Genomic DNA, 17074 nt, shown 5'->3' with positions numbered 1-17074 from the left:
TGGCAGGCGAAGAGATTAAGCGCAGGGGCTCTCGGAGGCAGATAGACCTGGGTTTAAATGTCACTCCTGCTTCTTCCTAGCTGTGGGACTGCTCTGATATCATCAGTTAAATGGGAATCCATTTAATATTCACAAATGTCTTCTGAGCATCTACAGTGTGTGGCCTAATCAAATAATGCCTACCTCATATGGTTTTTTGTGGGGATTAAATAAGTAAATACATCTAAAGTATTCAACAGAGACTGGTACATGGTAAGCATTCAATAAAATGTTGAAACTAATAATAAAAATAATAAAATAATAACCATAATAAAAGATTTCTGATTCCATTCTAATGTATAAAAAGTAATTATTAAAGTCTCAAAATTCTACATCACAGAAAATGGTTACAATAATTTTGGTCCGAAAAAGTTTAAAAGTGAGCACTACCAATCACCAACAGAGGCAGTAAAAATATCAAAAAAGCACCATCCATAGTTTTAAAACATGTTAACTTGTTGGTGAATGTTCTGATATACGTTGTACCTGGAGGTATCCACAAGAGTTGACTGGGAGGCCGAGGCAGGTGGATCACGAGGTCAGGAGATCAAGACCATCCTGGCCAACATGGTGAAACCTGTCTCTACTAAAAATACAAAAATTAGCCGGGCGTGGTGGTGTGCGCCTGTAGTCCCAGCTACTCAGGAGGCTGAGGCAGCAGAATCGCTTGAACCTGGGAGGCAGAGGTTGCAGTGAGCCGAGATCGAGCCACCAGCCTGGGGGACAGAGTGAGACTCCTCAAAAAAAAAAAAAAAAAAAAAAAAAAAGAGTTGGCCTGCTATGTGAGACACAGATATAAGCCAGATAAATTTTAAAGAACATCTGTCAAAATTATGATTTTAGCTGTACGACGCTGAAGTCTTGATGTTTTGATGTTCCTGAGGGAAATATGCTGGTACTCTCACTAATCTCTCAGTTTGATAATACTAGATAGAATACAATTTCTCCCATAAAACGCCTTTGAAAGTGAAAACCCTACTTAACCCTGAATAGAGCACAAAACTGAGTTGTGTTAGGGATGCTGGACAGGCAGTTAAATCACTCATTAGCAAAGCATCATCTTTCTTTACAACAGTCCCACAGGTATAATTCCAATCCGTGCCTGAACAAAAATACAAATTACTACATATCAAGACTTCAAGAGTCCTCAAACAGTCAAATGCCCTCAAACAGTCCTCAAATGTTAAAATCTGCAGATGCCAAGCAAGTTCATCATCAACCGTTCTTTTGATAGTTATTAGACAGTACAGCCAGATACCCTTTGAGGCTACCCTGAGTTCATGACAACGAAATCATGCTATCTGTATAGAGAAGCACTTATATATTTATTACCTATATAGCAGGGGAGCATGCATGCGGCTCATCTAAATGCAGGTTTGAGTCATTAAGAAACAAGCTTAAAAAGGAATGGACAATATACTACCCTGTTTTATCCTGACTTGAAATCACCAGTAGATCATTACTTACCCAGAAGTATCAAGATACGGGGTTTTATGAGAGTCAGCAGCTGGGCTGGGGAGGGGAGAGGTCTATATTGTGCCCATACAATTTATCATTGATACTGTATCAATTTCCTAGCCATCCAGTTTAAAGGCCAAAAAAAAGATCAATAAAAGCTACAAACAATCTTGTGCTTTTTCTGACAGATTTCAATATAAAGTGATGAAGAATGGTTGATGGTGTGATAGCTGTGTCTTGCCTAGAATGCTGCCATGAGAGACAAGACTTGCAATTCATCAAGAAGAAAAATGGCATATGCTTTTGATGAAATGCACTGCCAGCTAATGAGCCTAAGTATATTGGTTGAGGGGGGAATCAAAGAGGCTTGTTTTCTCTTTCCTTTATTTATTTTTGATGGGTTAGGCCACTCTCTAATTTCAACCAAATTGGATCAGTCATTCATTCAATCAATAGTTACTAAGTAACTAATGCTAAGCATTGTGCTTGGTTCTAGAGATACAGTGGCAAATAAACATTATTCCTATTTTTAGGGAGTTCATAATCTGTATCTTTATTTATGATATTTAAAAAAGTACAGAGAAAAGGGAGTCCATCAGCCGAGGAAGAAATTTTCACTAAGTGCTTTTAGTTTGAGCTTTTAAATTCTCGCTATATGAAGGAATGTTAACGGACACATTTGGGAGTTCCAGCTCAGCTCACGCCCTTCTTTGAAACTGACTTGTCTATATCATCTCCAGAGAAAATCTGCCCTGTCCACAAACATTGCTGAGGGGATGGGCCTCAAAAGCCATGTTTATAGTCTATGACCCCACTACCCTGAGCACAAGTGTTTGAATCAGGGATAGATACCTGAACAAAGAGGAAACAATCCATAGTATTCTATTTGGAATTTGAAATTAGGATCCAAGAATGAAGAGACCACAGTGGCCAATAGAGCTGTAACCCATGTAAACCATGGGGATTGGGGGGCCAGAAATCAATTCAGTAATAAAAAAACATTTATAAGAACTTAGTATGTGCCAGGCCCTGTGCCAGGTTCTAGAAATAAAACAATGAACAATACAGAGTAGTAACTAAGTGGTAAATGAAATGAATATAGATTGTGATAAGCACTGCTAAGAAAACAAATAGGATGTTGAGTTAGAAAATAGCAGAGGAAGGAACTAATGTTGATGGGATGGTCAGGGGAGGCCCCTCTGAGAAGATGGTATTTAAGCTGAGATCAGCCGTGAGAAGCCCCAAGAATCCATCAGTAAGAATGACTAGTAAGCGCAGGGGTCCTGAGACAGGGAAGAGCTCAGTGTGTTCCAGAGACCAGGATAAGGCCAGACATTTGAGGCACAGTGAGGAAGTGGCGTGAAAGAGAAAGGCAGGGTAAGGATCACATAGGTTCTTGTAGGGCTTGGTACATGGTCTGGCCTTGAAGTACAATGAACAGCTGAAGAAACATTTTAAGAAGGAAAAGACATTGTATTGTCAACATTTTAAAACATCATTCTGTCATGAGGACAGACATATGGACCAATGAGACAGAAGGGAAGCCCAGAAACTAACCCTCACATCTATAGTCAATTGATTTCTGACAAGGGTACCAGGCCATTCAATAGGGAAAGGACAGTCTTTTCAACCACTGGTGCTGGGAAAGCTGGATGTCCACATGCAAGGGAATGCAGCTGGACTCTTACCTCACACCATATAGAAAAAATGAACTCAAAATGGCTCCAAGACATAAAATGGCTCAAAGACAGCTAAAACCATAAAAGCCTTAGAAGAAAACATACGGGAGAATCTTCTGGACATTGAACTTAGCAATAATTTCTTGGATATAACACCAAAAGCATAGACAACACAATAAATAATAGATAATTTTACTTCATCAAAATTAAAAACTTTTGTACATTAAAGGCACTGTCAACAGAGTAAATAAGCCACAGAATGGAAGAAAATATTTGGAAATCATCTGATAAGGGACAAATAACCAGAATATAAAAATAACTCCTACAACTTGACAGCAAAAAAAAACAAAAAACAAAAACACAAAAAACAAAACAAAAACCCAATTCAAGAATGAACAAAGAATTCGAATAGTCATTACTCCAAAGAAGATATACAAGTGGCCAATAAGCACATGAAAAGATGCTCAACATCACTAATCACTAGGGAAATGCAAATCAAGGCCACAATGAGATACCACTTCACACTATTACAATGACTATTATTTTAAAAATGGAAAATAACAGGTGTTGGCAAGATTGTGGAGAAACAGAAACTTTGTGCATTACTGCTGGAAATGTAAAACGGCACAGCCATGGTGGAAACAAGTTTGGCAGTTTCTCAAAAAGCTAAAAACAGAATCACCTTATGATCCAGCAATTCCACTCCTAGTTAATATACTCCAAAGAATCAAAAGCAGGACTCCAACAGGTATCTGTACACCAGTGTTCATAGCAGCATTAATTTTAATAGCTAAAATGTAGAAAGAACGCAAGTGTTCATCAACAGATGAATCAATAAACACGCTGGGTGCAGTGGCTCATGCCTGTAATCCCAGCACTTTGGGAGGCCAAGGCAGGAGGACTGCTTGAACCCAGGATTTCGAGACCAGCCTGGACAACATAGAGAGACCTTGTCTCTACTAAAAGTCAAAAAAATTAGCCAGGTGTGGTGGCATGCATCTGTAATACCAGCTACTTGGGAGGCTGAGGTGGGAGGATTACTTGAGCCCAGGAGGTCATGGCTGCAGTGAGCCATGACTGTGCCACTGCACCCCAGCCTGGGTGACAAGGTGAGATCCTGCCTCACAAACAGACAAACAAACAAAACAGATAAATGGATAAACAAAATGTGGTGTATCCATACAATGGAATATTATTCAGCCATAAAAAGAAATGAAATTCTGATACACACTATCACATGGATGAACCTTGAAAACATTATGCTAAGAGAAATAAAACCAGATACAAAAGGACAAATATTGTATGATTTCACTTATAGGAGGTATCTAGAATAGGCAAATTCATAGAGACAGAAAGTAGAATAGAGGTTACCTGGGGCTGGGAAGCTCTGTTTTTAGCTTTTTGAGGAACTGCCAAATAGGAATCCAGCGTTTAATTGATAAAGAGTTTCATTTTGGGATGACAGAAAACATTCTGAAAGTGTATAGCAGTGATGGCTGTACACCAATGTGAATGTATTTAACGCTCCCTGAACTGTACACTTAAAAATAGTTAAAATGGCAAAGTTTATGTTCTGTCTGTTTTACCACAATAAAAAAAAAACTAAAAAAGAAAACACCACTCTGGCTGCTGGGAAAAATGAGCTGGAGAGAGGCAACTGTGCCATCAGAAGAAGCTGTTCTGCAGAGAGGAGAGTGATACAGACACAGAGAAATGTAAAGACAAGAAAGCATATGGACCAGAGAGAAAGAGAAAATAGTGGCTTGCTGGCTTTCCATCACATGAGGCGCAGCTGCACTTCCCTTCTGTGAGATTCACCCATATCCTTTCAGTGAATTGCTTTATACTTGACCTAGACTGAACGGATCTCTGTTCTTCACAAGGAAACAATCCCTGGTTAAGGCAGGGAAACAGCTGAGATCCAGATACAACACAGCCTGGGGACACAGTGTGAGCCTGCTAGTTTCTAAAGCAAAGGCTCCATGAGAGCAGAAAAATGGTTTTGCTTCTCTCCCCTCACTCTCAGTGACTCGCACAGTGCCTGACACATGGCTGACCCTCAATAAATATGTGTTGAAAGAATGCTAGGTAGTTCTCCCACGAGTCTGTCAAGATCTGGGTTTCCATCTTCTCATCACCAAACTAATGCAGGATGGAAACCTAGAGAACTAAGTCCTAAGTCTTCTCTTATTACTGATATGAATGGCCAAGCTTCATTCTTCACAAGACTTGTGACTTGTTCAAGGTCAGGAGAAGTTCATGCTAAAATTTCAGTTTTATATAATCTTAGATGCCTTTCTGGAAAGTTTGAGTTCCGAGATGCCCAACACTTATTGGGTTCCCAACAATTTTCATCACAGCAGGCATAAGAAAAGTCAAACTCACTTTTTCATAAACCTGCAACACATAATGGTTTGTAATTTAATAATACTCTGTTGTTCAGAAGTGAGAGGAAACATCACTCTCCTCTTAAAACACTGCAGTCAGAATTTCAAGAGATCCTCAGATAACAAGAACGGAGCTCTGCTCATTTCACTTTTCCCAACCTTTCTGACCACCAGCACACATGTCATTTTTAATACGGGAAAACGAGAAACAACCTAATTTTACAAAATTTACACAGATAATCATTTATCACTATGTTGGCCTATCATGTACCCATTAAAATATGACTCTGAAGACTATATAAGAAGACATTTAGAAAATACAGTATAAATGGAAAAAGAGGAATGCAAAATTAAATTAAATATATAATTTCATTATAACAATATAAAAATGAGGTTTGTAGCTATAAGGACTGGAAGGTACCAAAAGGAGATGAAAACAGTTGTTGCAAGGTAAGATTATACATGGAATTTTTAAATATATTTAAAATGTATTTTATAATATTCTAAGAAGTCAACTACAAATACACATACACACAGTCATGGCCCCAGAGGAAAAATGTGAACAAATGGATTGAAGAATGTTTGGTCAATTGGATACCTCATCAGGCCGAGGATAACTGATGACCTAGCTGAGGTCCTCTAAGGCAGAGCTTCTTAAAGTGTGATCCTGGGACCAGTAATATCAATATCAATCTGGGAACTTGTTAGAATTGCAAATTGTAGGTTAACCTTGGATCTACTGAATTTGAAACTCTGGGACTAGGGCCCAGCAATCTATGTTTTAATCAGCCTTCCAGAGAGTTCTGATGTCTGCTCAAGTTTGAGAACCACTGCTCTCAAGTACTTTTCCATTCTGATATTCTGTGATTTCCCCACATCTTTAAAGAGTCCATCTTTCACACCCATGTTATCTCCCCCAAGTAATGTTTTCACTGTTTAAAAGCGCTCCATATTACTTGCTAGGCCAAGTCCAAAGTGTTCACCTGACAGTCAAGGCTCTACTTTTGCTACTGAATTTTGTCTTTATGACTGCAGCTGGTTAACATAAACTGTGCTTATGTGCTAAGTACTTTATGTACATGATCTCATTTAATCCTCATAACAACCCTCTAAGGTAGATAACACAAATATCCCCATTTTATAGATGAGAAAACTGATGCTAAAGGAAGTCCAAGATCATACAATTAGTGAATGATGAAACAAGAATGACTTCAGATCACATGTTCTTCAGCATTACTGAGGTTCAGAGAAGTAACCTGACTGGTCACAAACATAAGAAATAGACCTGGTATGGGAACCCAGGCCTACCTGATTCCAAAGCTTGCTTGCTTTGTAATTACAAAGCTCTTTGCTAGGCAGGACCATTTGCTCACTGCCTTGGAACACGGCATTGCCAGGAATCATACTGTTAGCTCATACCTACTGTCTATCCTCTCTGTCACCAACCCACATCCCACAGCTCTCTGCAAGGTCTTCCATGGTGTGTCTCTGAGACCCCTGGCCAGAATGGGTGATCCCTCCCTTCTCTGAACCCCATGCATGTGGTGCTCTGCATGCATCTCTTTCACAGTACCAATTCCTACTCTGACTTATAGCTATGCACCTGCTCCTTCAGGGGAGGTGGTGGTCTAAGTGGCGTGGTGTCACCAGTGACAGACAGAACAGGTGTTGACTGAATCAACTGAGGTATCTTTTATGTGGCTAAATTCATTCTTCAGATATTTTATGTGTCTTATCTGCCCAGCCAGAGGACAGTAAGCTCCTTAAGAACAAGGACCATATCTTTTACTCATTTTATATTTTCAAGAATACCCAGCTCCAGGCTAGGTACACAGTCAAGTCTATAATATATGCTTGAGTTCAAGCAGAACGCCACTGGTACACAACTCCGGTATAAATTTTTCTACTACTTAAACTCTGCAAGGATGCAGCTTATATTAATAGGGGAAAATTGGTTACTACACAAATAGATACAAGCAACTCATTTTTAATAAATAGAAATAGTAGACAATGTCATTAATAGTGTTAAATAATAATCAATATAATTTTATGAGCACATTTCTTTTCTGAAAATTTGTTCAGATTTTCATGTAATTGGAAAAAATCACATTCTATCTTTAAAAAATATTGAGACTATTATATGCTTTCATTATGGCCCTTTTAAGATGAAAACATACAATTTTTAAAAATCATAGCACAAACACTAATGTCTCTCGTTAAGGAAAATGTAGATATTTTCATTCCAAATATTGATCATCAATAATAGTCATTTATCTAGTCCAACCAATATGCTTTTAATGGGAAAAACAGCTCTCATAAATATTCTAACTCCTACCACACACCCAGAAAGCAAACATACAGAAAATCAGAATACGTATTTCAATAATATTTAAACCTTGAAAGCTAGATTTATAAACTTTTAGGAAAAAGATCATATATAAGCTAAATGCCACCTTTCTTAATTCATAAGTTGTTTTATTTAATTATTTAATTATATACACAGAGAAAAATACCAGTTTTTAGCAAACTGGAAGACAAGATTAAAAAGTGTAACAATAAAAACAAATAGATAAAGATGATGAAATTATCATAGCCTTTGTATAGTTATTTATTCCAATTCAATCCTTATACTGTACCCACATGGTCTAACAGTAAATATACAACAAAAGATCTGATGAGCTTGGCAATGGTCTCTAAATCTAAATTAATGTACTACCACTGAACAGACAGCATAAACTTACCAGCTCCACAGATCCATAATGTTTCCTACTGAAATCCCCACGTCTACAGCCTAGGTCTTCCGAGACAGAGCTGGAACAAAAATGCTTCATCAGTATTATACATAGCGATCTGGCCACAAACCTTCTGCAAAAATCAACTACCATTTGCAAAAAGGGCTGCTATGGAATAGACTTGCAGTGCCCCGGCTCCTCACTGCAGGGGAGCCTCCTTGCAACAGACACAGTCCCCAGCAGCCATTGCAGAGCCTGGCTTTCATGGAGCCCTCAATAAAAAGCAAATGCCAGAGTCATCCCTGGAAGTATAGGCAATGATTGAATTAAATATTTAGTCATTTGGAATCGACTGAAATTTCCAAGGCTACTGGTGGTTTATAATTTCATTTCTGTATAACCAGAGAGGAGAGAAGCCCTGCAGTAAACTTGAGGCAAGGGACAAAGCTGCTGAACCGGATCTTGCAATTATCTTTCGTTTAAGAGAGCCTCTTTGTCCTAAATATGCAACATAAAAATAACCAGCATTATTTAATGCTATATTTTAAGTAAGAGAAAGAAACTTCACAATCCTGGTAGGCTCCACCCCCTGCCCCCCTTTAATTTAGGATTTTTATGTGGCAATATGAAAAAAGACCAGAACTAACAGAAAATCTAATGTCCAAGTATATTCAGCTTTTTACATAGCAGCAGCTACCCACCCCCCAAAAAGGCTTAAATCAGATTTCAAAAATCACATGTTGTTGAAGAGTAATTAAAACAAGGGCAAAATTGTTACTACGTCTTCATCCTGAATACACAGTTGCACACTCAAAAGGCACAAATCTTATTAGTATATTTAGCACCCAAGCAATACTCATGAAACCACATGGGATCCACAAAATACAAACAGTTTTAATAAGTTTGATTCTAATATGTCATGCAAATAACTCTACGATAACAGAAAATAAAATTATATAGGAATAACATGTTTACTATATTCAAAACATTTGGGATCTAACATGCAAAGAAAGGTGCATTTAGTACCTTTTCATCCTTCCTTAAAAGGTGGGTTGCATTTTCTAAATTACAGCCCTCTTGGCACATGCAGAAAGAGACTGACTCTGATGTTTAGCAACCAGAGAACTGACTCTCTGCCAGGACACTGTTTGACAGGCTCCAAGAAAGACAGCATGAGAGAAATGAGATTAGAGAGTCTAATGGTATTCTGCTTCCACCATTTCACAGAGATGGCTGAATTAATCTTATATGAGAAATTTAACCTTTTGTAGTCCTCCCTCTCTTAGCTGAAAATGGGCAACACATCAATGCATGCAGTTTGAAAGTGTTCCAGATATTACCCAGGCTACATTCTTGCTTCTTTCTAGTGATATGATTTTCTACCCAAAAATCTCCAAAAAAGAATAAAAACCTTCCCTCCGTGGTCTATTCCAATCTGTAGTAAATATGTCCTCTATGCCCATTTTCTTAGCTCATTTTGAAAACCTTCCTGGAGGCTACTGCCATTGCCCTACATATCAGTTACCGAGCCCGCATCACTGGCCGCTCCAGTGAGAGGAGTGCCGATGGACTTGGACAGAGATCGGGCACACAGCGGATGCCCAATGGCTGTTGACTAAATGCTATGTCTGCCCAGAGCTCAACCCGCCACTTCAATTTCAGCCAGGCCCACTAGGAAATCAACAGCAACAGCTTCTAACATGAATAGCCAATAACATGAAAAAAGCAAGGATGTGGAGCACTGGGTCCTCCCTGTGCTGCCATCAGCTCTGCTGAGGGGGTTCTGAGACACGGTGCCAATTCCCTAACTTTACCAGCAGCCAGACACAAACACATAACCCTACATCCTAGACCCGCCACCTTCCTTAGATGCCTCACAGAAGGAAAACAACGTCCTAAGAAAACAACCAGGGAGTGAGCTATAAAGAGAATGTCCACTATGTGTTGCCCTCCCTTCCCTCATATTACATTTCATTCAATATACCGCAGAGGGATGCTTGCTAATAGTGGGAACCAGGCTGACTTATATGGGCTGCATTTCTTGGGTTGTAGGAGGCATTCAAACCAGCCAAGTTAAAAAGACCTAGCCACTTCCCTCTTCCTTTCCCAGGCTCTCTGGCCTCTAGGCCTCCAGCACAAGGGTTAGGAGTAGAGTGGCTCGCCCAGAGCTCCAAGGGGAGCTTTGTTCTCCTCCTAAGGCCCCAGTGTCTGGCCTACTGCCTGGCACATAGTGGACATGCAGTAAATGCTTACTGCATTAATGAAGGTATTTGTGTATCTTTTGAATCATACTAGCTAATGCCTGACAGCACCTCTTCTATCAGGGCAGGCTGCCCACTGCCACCCCCACTAATGAGTCATTATTATTCCCTGCTGGCCATTATTCCCTCAGTCCAGAGTCCTGGCCTACAAGGCAGCCACTGCTATGTGCATGCCAAAACCTGTTCTCCTTTTGTCTTGGGCTTGGACTACCTTTCCCAGCCCCTCTTGCAGGATGTGTGGCCATGCGACTGAGCTCTGGCCAAGACAATATAGGCCAAAGTGATGGATATGCATCACTTCCAGCACATTCTCTGAAATGTGCCTGATCTCCTAGCCTGTGGCCAGCTGGACAGAGAGGCTGTAGAGACCTGGAGGAGAGCAGAGCTTCAAGATGGAAAAACATGGGTCTCTGACTGACCACAGGGAAGACCACACCATGAAGAACGTCTGTATGGAAGGCTACACCACAAAAAACATCTGTACTAGAATATGACGTGAGCAAAATGTAAACATTTAGTTGTGTTAATCAGGTAGAATTTGAGTCTACTAGTTAAAGCTGCCGTTTTACCTGAACTAATACAGAAGTAGGTATCTTGCAGTGGGGTGCCGCAATAGCAGCAACCTAAAGTAGTAGGCAGGCAGCAGCCAGTGAGGAAATGGATCTCAGAGGCTGGAAAGATAGAAATCTATATTAGATGATAGCAAAATATTTGGTAAAACTTACACCTGCAGTCATTCAGAAGGTGGACCATGTACTCAGCAAGCCTGCAGCTCTAGGGAAAGTGGCTAGAAACAATCAGAGTGAAGTTGAGCACTGGCTCCTCTTGGCTGAACTTAGCAAGGTTCTTCACAACGAAGAGACAATCCCAGGAAAGAATTGGAGGGGTTTCAAGCAAAGATAGACGAAAACAGAATGAATCTAGAGACCAAACGCCTCATGGACTTGAGAAATCAGTTTCTGGATCCCAAACAATAACAGCTCTGGCCAAAGAAATATGGGTAGAAATGAGGGGCACCTCTACCAGACCCAGCCCATAAAAACTTCCCATGAATGTCGGGCGTGGTGGCTCACGCCTGTAATCCCAGCACTTTGGGAGGCCGAAGGGGGCGGATCACCTGAGGTCGGGAATTCGAGACCAGCATGACCAACATGGAGAAACCCTGTCTCTACTAAAAAAAATACAAAATTAGCCAGGCATGGTGGCGCATGCCTGTAATCCCAGCTACTTGGGAGGCTGAGGCAGGAGAATCACTTGAACCTGGGAGGCAGAGGTTGCAGTGAGCTGAGATTGTGCCACTGCACTCCAGCCTGGGCAACAAGAGCAAAACTCCATCTCAAAAACAACAACAACAACAACAAAAAACCTTCCCATGAATAAACCTTGGTCTCTTTCCTCATCTGCCAGCTGCATGGAGAGGACTCTGCGGCCCAAGAGGGATACAGCCACAATACGAAGGGGCCTGGATCTTAAATGACCACATAGAAGATTTTTTTTTTTTTTTTTTTTTTTTTTTTGAGACAGAGTTTCGCTCTTGTTGCCCAGGCTGGAGTGCAATGGTGCAGTCTCAGCTCACTGCAACCTCCACCTCCTGGGTTCAAGCAATTCTCATGCCTCAGCCTCCCAAGTAGCTGGGATTACAGGTGCCCGCCACCACGCCCAGCTAATCTTTGTATTTTTAGTAGAGATGGGGTTTCACCATGCTGGCCAGGCTAGTCTCGAACTCCTGACCTCAGGTGATCCACCTGCCTTGACCTCCCAAAGTGCTGGGATTACGGGCATGAGCCACCGCGCCCGGCCCACATAGAAGATTCTAACCAGGAGTAGCCTCACTGGGCTCTGATATGAGTGAGCAATAACTTTTATTGCCTTAAGTCACTAGGATTCAGGGTTTATCTGTTACATTAGGCAATTTTATCTTAGTTGATATAGCTCTCCATAGGTAATAGACAGTAGTGTAAGAATAAGTTCCACAAACAGGGGTTGTCAGAGGGCTGGTGGGCCAGGATGACTCTAGATCAAGGGTTGGCAAACTACAGCCCAATTCAGCCCACTGCTTGTTTTTGAAAGCAAAGTTTTATTGGAGCATAGCCATGCCCAGTGGTTATGAACTGTCTATGGCTGCTTTTGGATTACAACAGTAGAGTTGAATTGCTCCAACAGAGACCCATATGGCCCACAAAGCCCAAATTATTTACGAACTGACCCTTTAAAGAAAAAGTTTGCCAATCCCTGTAGTATGGTCTCCCGAATCCCTACTGTTGGTTTTAGGCCTACCCAGAAACTGATTAGTGTGTCAGTGAAAAAAATTCTGACACCATGTCAGAGGACATGTTCCTCAGACTTTAGAGTCTGAGCTTTGCAAAAATGCAGATTCCCTGGCCCTATTCCGAGAGGTTGTAAGTCAGTTAATCCGTGATTTTAACAAGCAGCCAGGGGAATTCTGATGCAGGTGGTCCACAAACAATGCTTTGAAACATACTCCTTTTCCAGATGACTCAGGTATCCTGGGAAACCTGTTAACCATTTTGTAGCACTCTTTATAAGGAAGGACAAGGCTAACTTAATACAGGTTTCTATCCATGGGAGGAGATGCAATGTAGTCCCTCAGAGCACGCACTTCAGTCACAGATATGGGTTCTCAGCCTCTCTGGGCATTAGTTCCTTCATCTGTACAATGCAATTGAAAATATCATCTACTTAGCAGGGTTATAAAGAATAAACAAGAAAAAGCAGAAAAAGGTTCTAAGCACAATGTCTGTTGCCCAGGCTAGAGTGCAGTGGTGTAATCATAGCTCACTGCAGGCTTGAACTCCTGGGTTTAAGCGATCCTCCTACCTTAGCCTCTTGAGTAGATGGGACTACATGCCTGGTTAATTAAAAAAAAATTTTTTTTTTGTAGAGATGGGGGGGTCTCACAATGTTTCCATGGCTGTTCTCAAACTCTGGCCTCAAGTGATCCTCCCACCTCAGTTTTCCAAAGTGCTGGGATTATACGTATGAGCCACCACATCCAGCCAGCTCTTATTAGTAATATGAATGCCTCTCAGGTTTTTAGAAAGGGACCTGGAAAGTTGGCATAAATGATTACTAAACTTTAAAATAATTTTAAATAAAATGCTTTGCCTTTTATCCCAAGGTAGCAGTAAGGAAGACCCAGGGCCAAGCAACAGGCTTCCCAGGGCGGCGCTGAGGATGGCATCATGCTTCAGCACTACATCTCCCCCCTAAAAGCATTGGCCTAGCAGTTTGACCTCACCTAGAAAATACCTGGGACCCCCTGTTGTCATGACAAGGGGAAGAGACTTTGAAACCTGGCTAGAGGAAGTGACCTGAACAAGGCAAGTACCAAAAAGAACTTTAAGTTTCCCACAGGCAACGTGGTCCAGGCTCTAAATATAAACCCTTCTGCTTTGGCAATTTAACATGTGAGGATGCTGAATCACACTTCACAGGCATGAACAGAGCTGAGGACCTCCATGTTAAATCTCTAAATATGGCCTGGGATGAGAGCAAAGATTTCCAGCTCCACGTAGAAGCTAGACAGATTTCCATGATGTAAGTCACATTCCTGGAAAGCAGGACAACCTCCTCCAAAGAGTCAAGAGTTGTTAAAACTGATAAGGAAAGAAAAGGAGTCAGCCAGCCCCCTAGGGGAAGCCAAACTCAGAGATCTAGGTCATCACTCAACTGACACTGAGATTAGTGCTGACCTCACCACAGACCCCACAAGGCCAGGCCTCAGCAGTGGCCAGGCCTGGTGGAAGAGTTAAGGGCAACAGTGACAAGGGAGACTCTTCCTAGATCAGTAGAGAGAATTTGTGAGAAGTAACAGGCAGCTGTTCAGAAGCCTACCAACAGTCAGGAGCTCTAGGAAAAGGCCTCAGCCCCTGCTCCACGATAGGCAGACAGTAAGAAACAGATGGAAGGGATTCTCCTTATTGAGGGACAGAGAAGCTAAACCATGTGCCAGACTGTAGTTTTAGGCTTGTAGGGAGCCCAGGGCCTCCTAACAACAGGTGCTAGAATAGCTTCTTGCACAGAAGGGACCAGCTGTCTCTCCTCCTGAAGATAAGTAAAGTGCCACAGAAAAGCAGGGATGCAATGACATTAATTTCTTTTCTTTTTGTCTTTTGAGACAGGGTCTCACTCTTTGGCCCAGGCTGGAGTGCAGTGGCAGCATCACAGTTCACTGCAGCCTCCAACTCCCAGGTTCAAGCAATCCTCCCACCTTAGCCTCTCAAGTAGCTGGGACTACAGGCACACACCACCACACCCAGATAATTTTCATATTTTTGTAGAGATAGGATTTTGCCATGCTGTCCAGGTTGGTCTCAAACTCCTGGGCTCAAGCAATCCATCTGCTTCGGCCTCCCAAAGTGGTGGGATTACAGGCATGAGCCACTGCACCTGGCCCACATTAACTTCTAATAATGAAATGGAACAATTCTGTCCCTTGAAGGCCTTTGAGACATACGAAGTAGGAAGTAAGCAGAAAGATTTCCAAAACAAAAGGGGACCCAGGAAATCAGGGCACTTTGATTCTTCTGACTCTCCAGACAGCTCCCTGCTCCCCTGTTGTGTTTCTGGGGGTACAATACCACGTGTTCCTCGTACCAGGATCTTAAGTTTACCATCCCTTAGCAAGATCCACCAACCATAAAGTGGTTAGATACTCCTGGATTTGAATTTCGGCTCCATCACACATGACCACCGTGACCTCAGACAAGTTACTTATCCTCCCTGAGCCTGTTTCCTCATTGCAACAGGGGATTAAAACAATATCTGTCTCCATGGGAGGACTGAAAGAGATCATATGGCACACAGTAGCCACTAAATAAATGCTAGTTATTCTAACTGTCATGGATCTTACCTGTCTTGGCCATCACCATGCCCTGAGGTACCTTATAGAGTTCCTGGTTCATAACAGGCCACTTGATAAATATTTGTTGAATAAATTAATTGTGAATAAATTACTACATTTGCTCTACTTGAACACAGGTGGGTTTCTTTCCCTTTCTCTTCTCCCTGCACCCCCCAACAACTGCCAGTATACATTCTCAGACATACTTTCAAGTACATTTGAAGTTATTGTTTACCATTTTTCAGTCATCTTTCTCATTCTAGTTCTCTTTTCTCTAATTCTGGAAAGCACACCTCCTACAGAATCGGTGTGTCCACTAAGTTTCTGATGCAGACATGTGCCCCTGAAATTTATGTGGTTCACTAGCATTAATAAAGACTTGTGGCAATTCACTGCAAGATTCCTTTCAATAATGATCTCTATCAGTGCCTTTACTATCATATCTCTAAAATAAAAAATAGTAACCATACCAAATGCTGGCAAGGAAGTGGAGAAGCTGGACCAGTCATCCATTGCAAGTGGGACTATAAAATTCTAAGCTAAGCCTCTTCAGAAAACAGTTTGGCAGTTTCTTATAAGTGAAATATGCAGTTACCATGTGACCCAGCAATTGCACTCTTGGGCATTTATCCCAGAAAAATGAAAATGTATGGTCAACACCCTGCACAAAAATGTTCAAAACAGCTTTATTGATAACAGCCAAAAACTGGAAACCACTTAGATGTCCTTCAAAGGGCAAACAGTCAAACAAACTGTGGTACATCCACACCACAGAATATTACTGAGCAATTAAAAGGAACAAACTACTGATATATGCAACAACTTGGATTAATCTCCAGGGAATTATGCTGAATGGAAAATGTCAACCCTAAAAGGTTACAAATTGTATGATTCATTCTTGAAATGACCAAATTATAGAGGGAGGATGGAGGGAGGTGTGGTTATAAAAGGGCAACATGAGAGAGCCCTTGGGGATGGAACTGTTCTGTATCTTGTCTGTGAATACAGGTAAATACAGGAACCTACACATGTAATAAAACTGCATGTAAAACTGGGCAAATCTAAACATCAGTGGATTGTATCAACATCAATTTCCTGCTTGCAATACAGTACTATAGTTACTATAGTTACACAAGATGCTGCCCCTGGGGGAAACCTGGTAAAGGGTACATGAGATATCTCTGTGTTATTTCTTACTACTGCACATGAATCTATAATTATCTCAAAATAAAAAGTTTAATTTAAAATACCGTATCTGAGTGAAAATTCTTTCACTCACTTAATAAACGGTTACTGAGTACCTACAAGGTACCAGGCACTGTGCCAGGTGCTGAACCTGAGATATGTGGTCCCTGCTCTCATAGAGCTTACAGTGCAGTGGGAAAGAAAGACACAAAGTACACAGGACTTCACAGGAACAAAAATATTGTGCAAGCAAAGCACAATATGTATATAGCAAATCTGGCAAACTGTAAAACAGCCTCTTTTTATCCCCTTCGTCAGTAGCATATGCAGTCTTCGGGTGTGGGTGCCCACAGCAGAAGCCGGGGAGGTCTGTCACACTCTTCTCAGCTCAAGACCCATCATCCAGAAACCTGGGAAACATTACTAAGTGGTTCCTGTGAAGTACGATGTTTTGCACACCTGCTCCCTC

The 17074-nt window shown here is 41.3% G+C and overlaps 1 protein-coding gene across 7 annotated transcripts in view; it reads right to left on the bottom strand.

Annotated features, from left to right (window-relative positions):
• Window positions 1–17074, bottom strand: part of GARNL3 (GTPase activating Rap/RanGAP domain like 3) — a 167323-nt gene that overhangs the window by 117515 nt on the left and 32734 nt on the right. For 6 of the 7 annotated variants that reach the window (XM_063714442.1, XM_054520667.2, XM_024252280.3 and 3 more), the window contains one exon: window positions 8305–8374. The exons of the other annotated variant lie outside the window; for it this stretch is intronic. In XM_063714442.1, coding sequence (XP_063570512.1) covers window positions 8305–8374 — 70 coding nt within the window. The remainder of the gene's footprint in view (window positions 1–8304; window positions 8375–17074) is intronic. 7 annotated transcript variants of the gene reach the window in all.

This window comes from Pongo abelii, chromosome 13 (assembly GCF_028885655.2).
Source record: "Pongo abelii isolate AG06213 chromosome 13, NHGRI_mPonAbe1-v2.0_pri, whole genome shotgun sequence".
Lineage (NCBI taxonomy): Eukaryota > Metazoa > Chordata > Mammalia > Primates > Hominidae > Pongo > Pongo abelii.
This window is presented reverse-complemented; position numbering and strand designations above follow the sequence as displayed.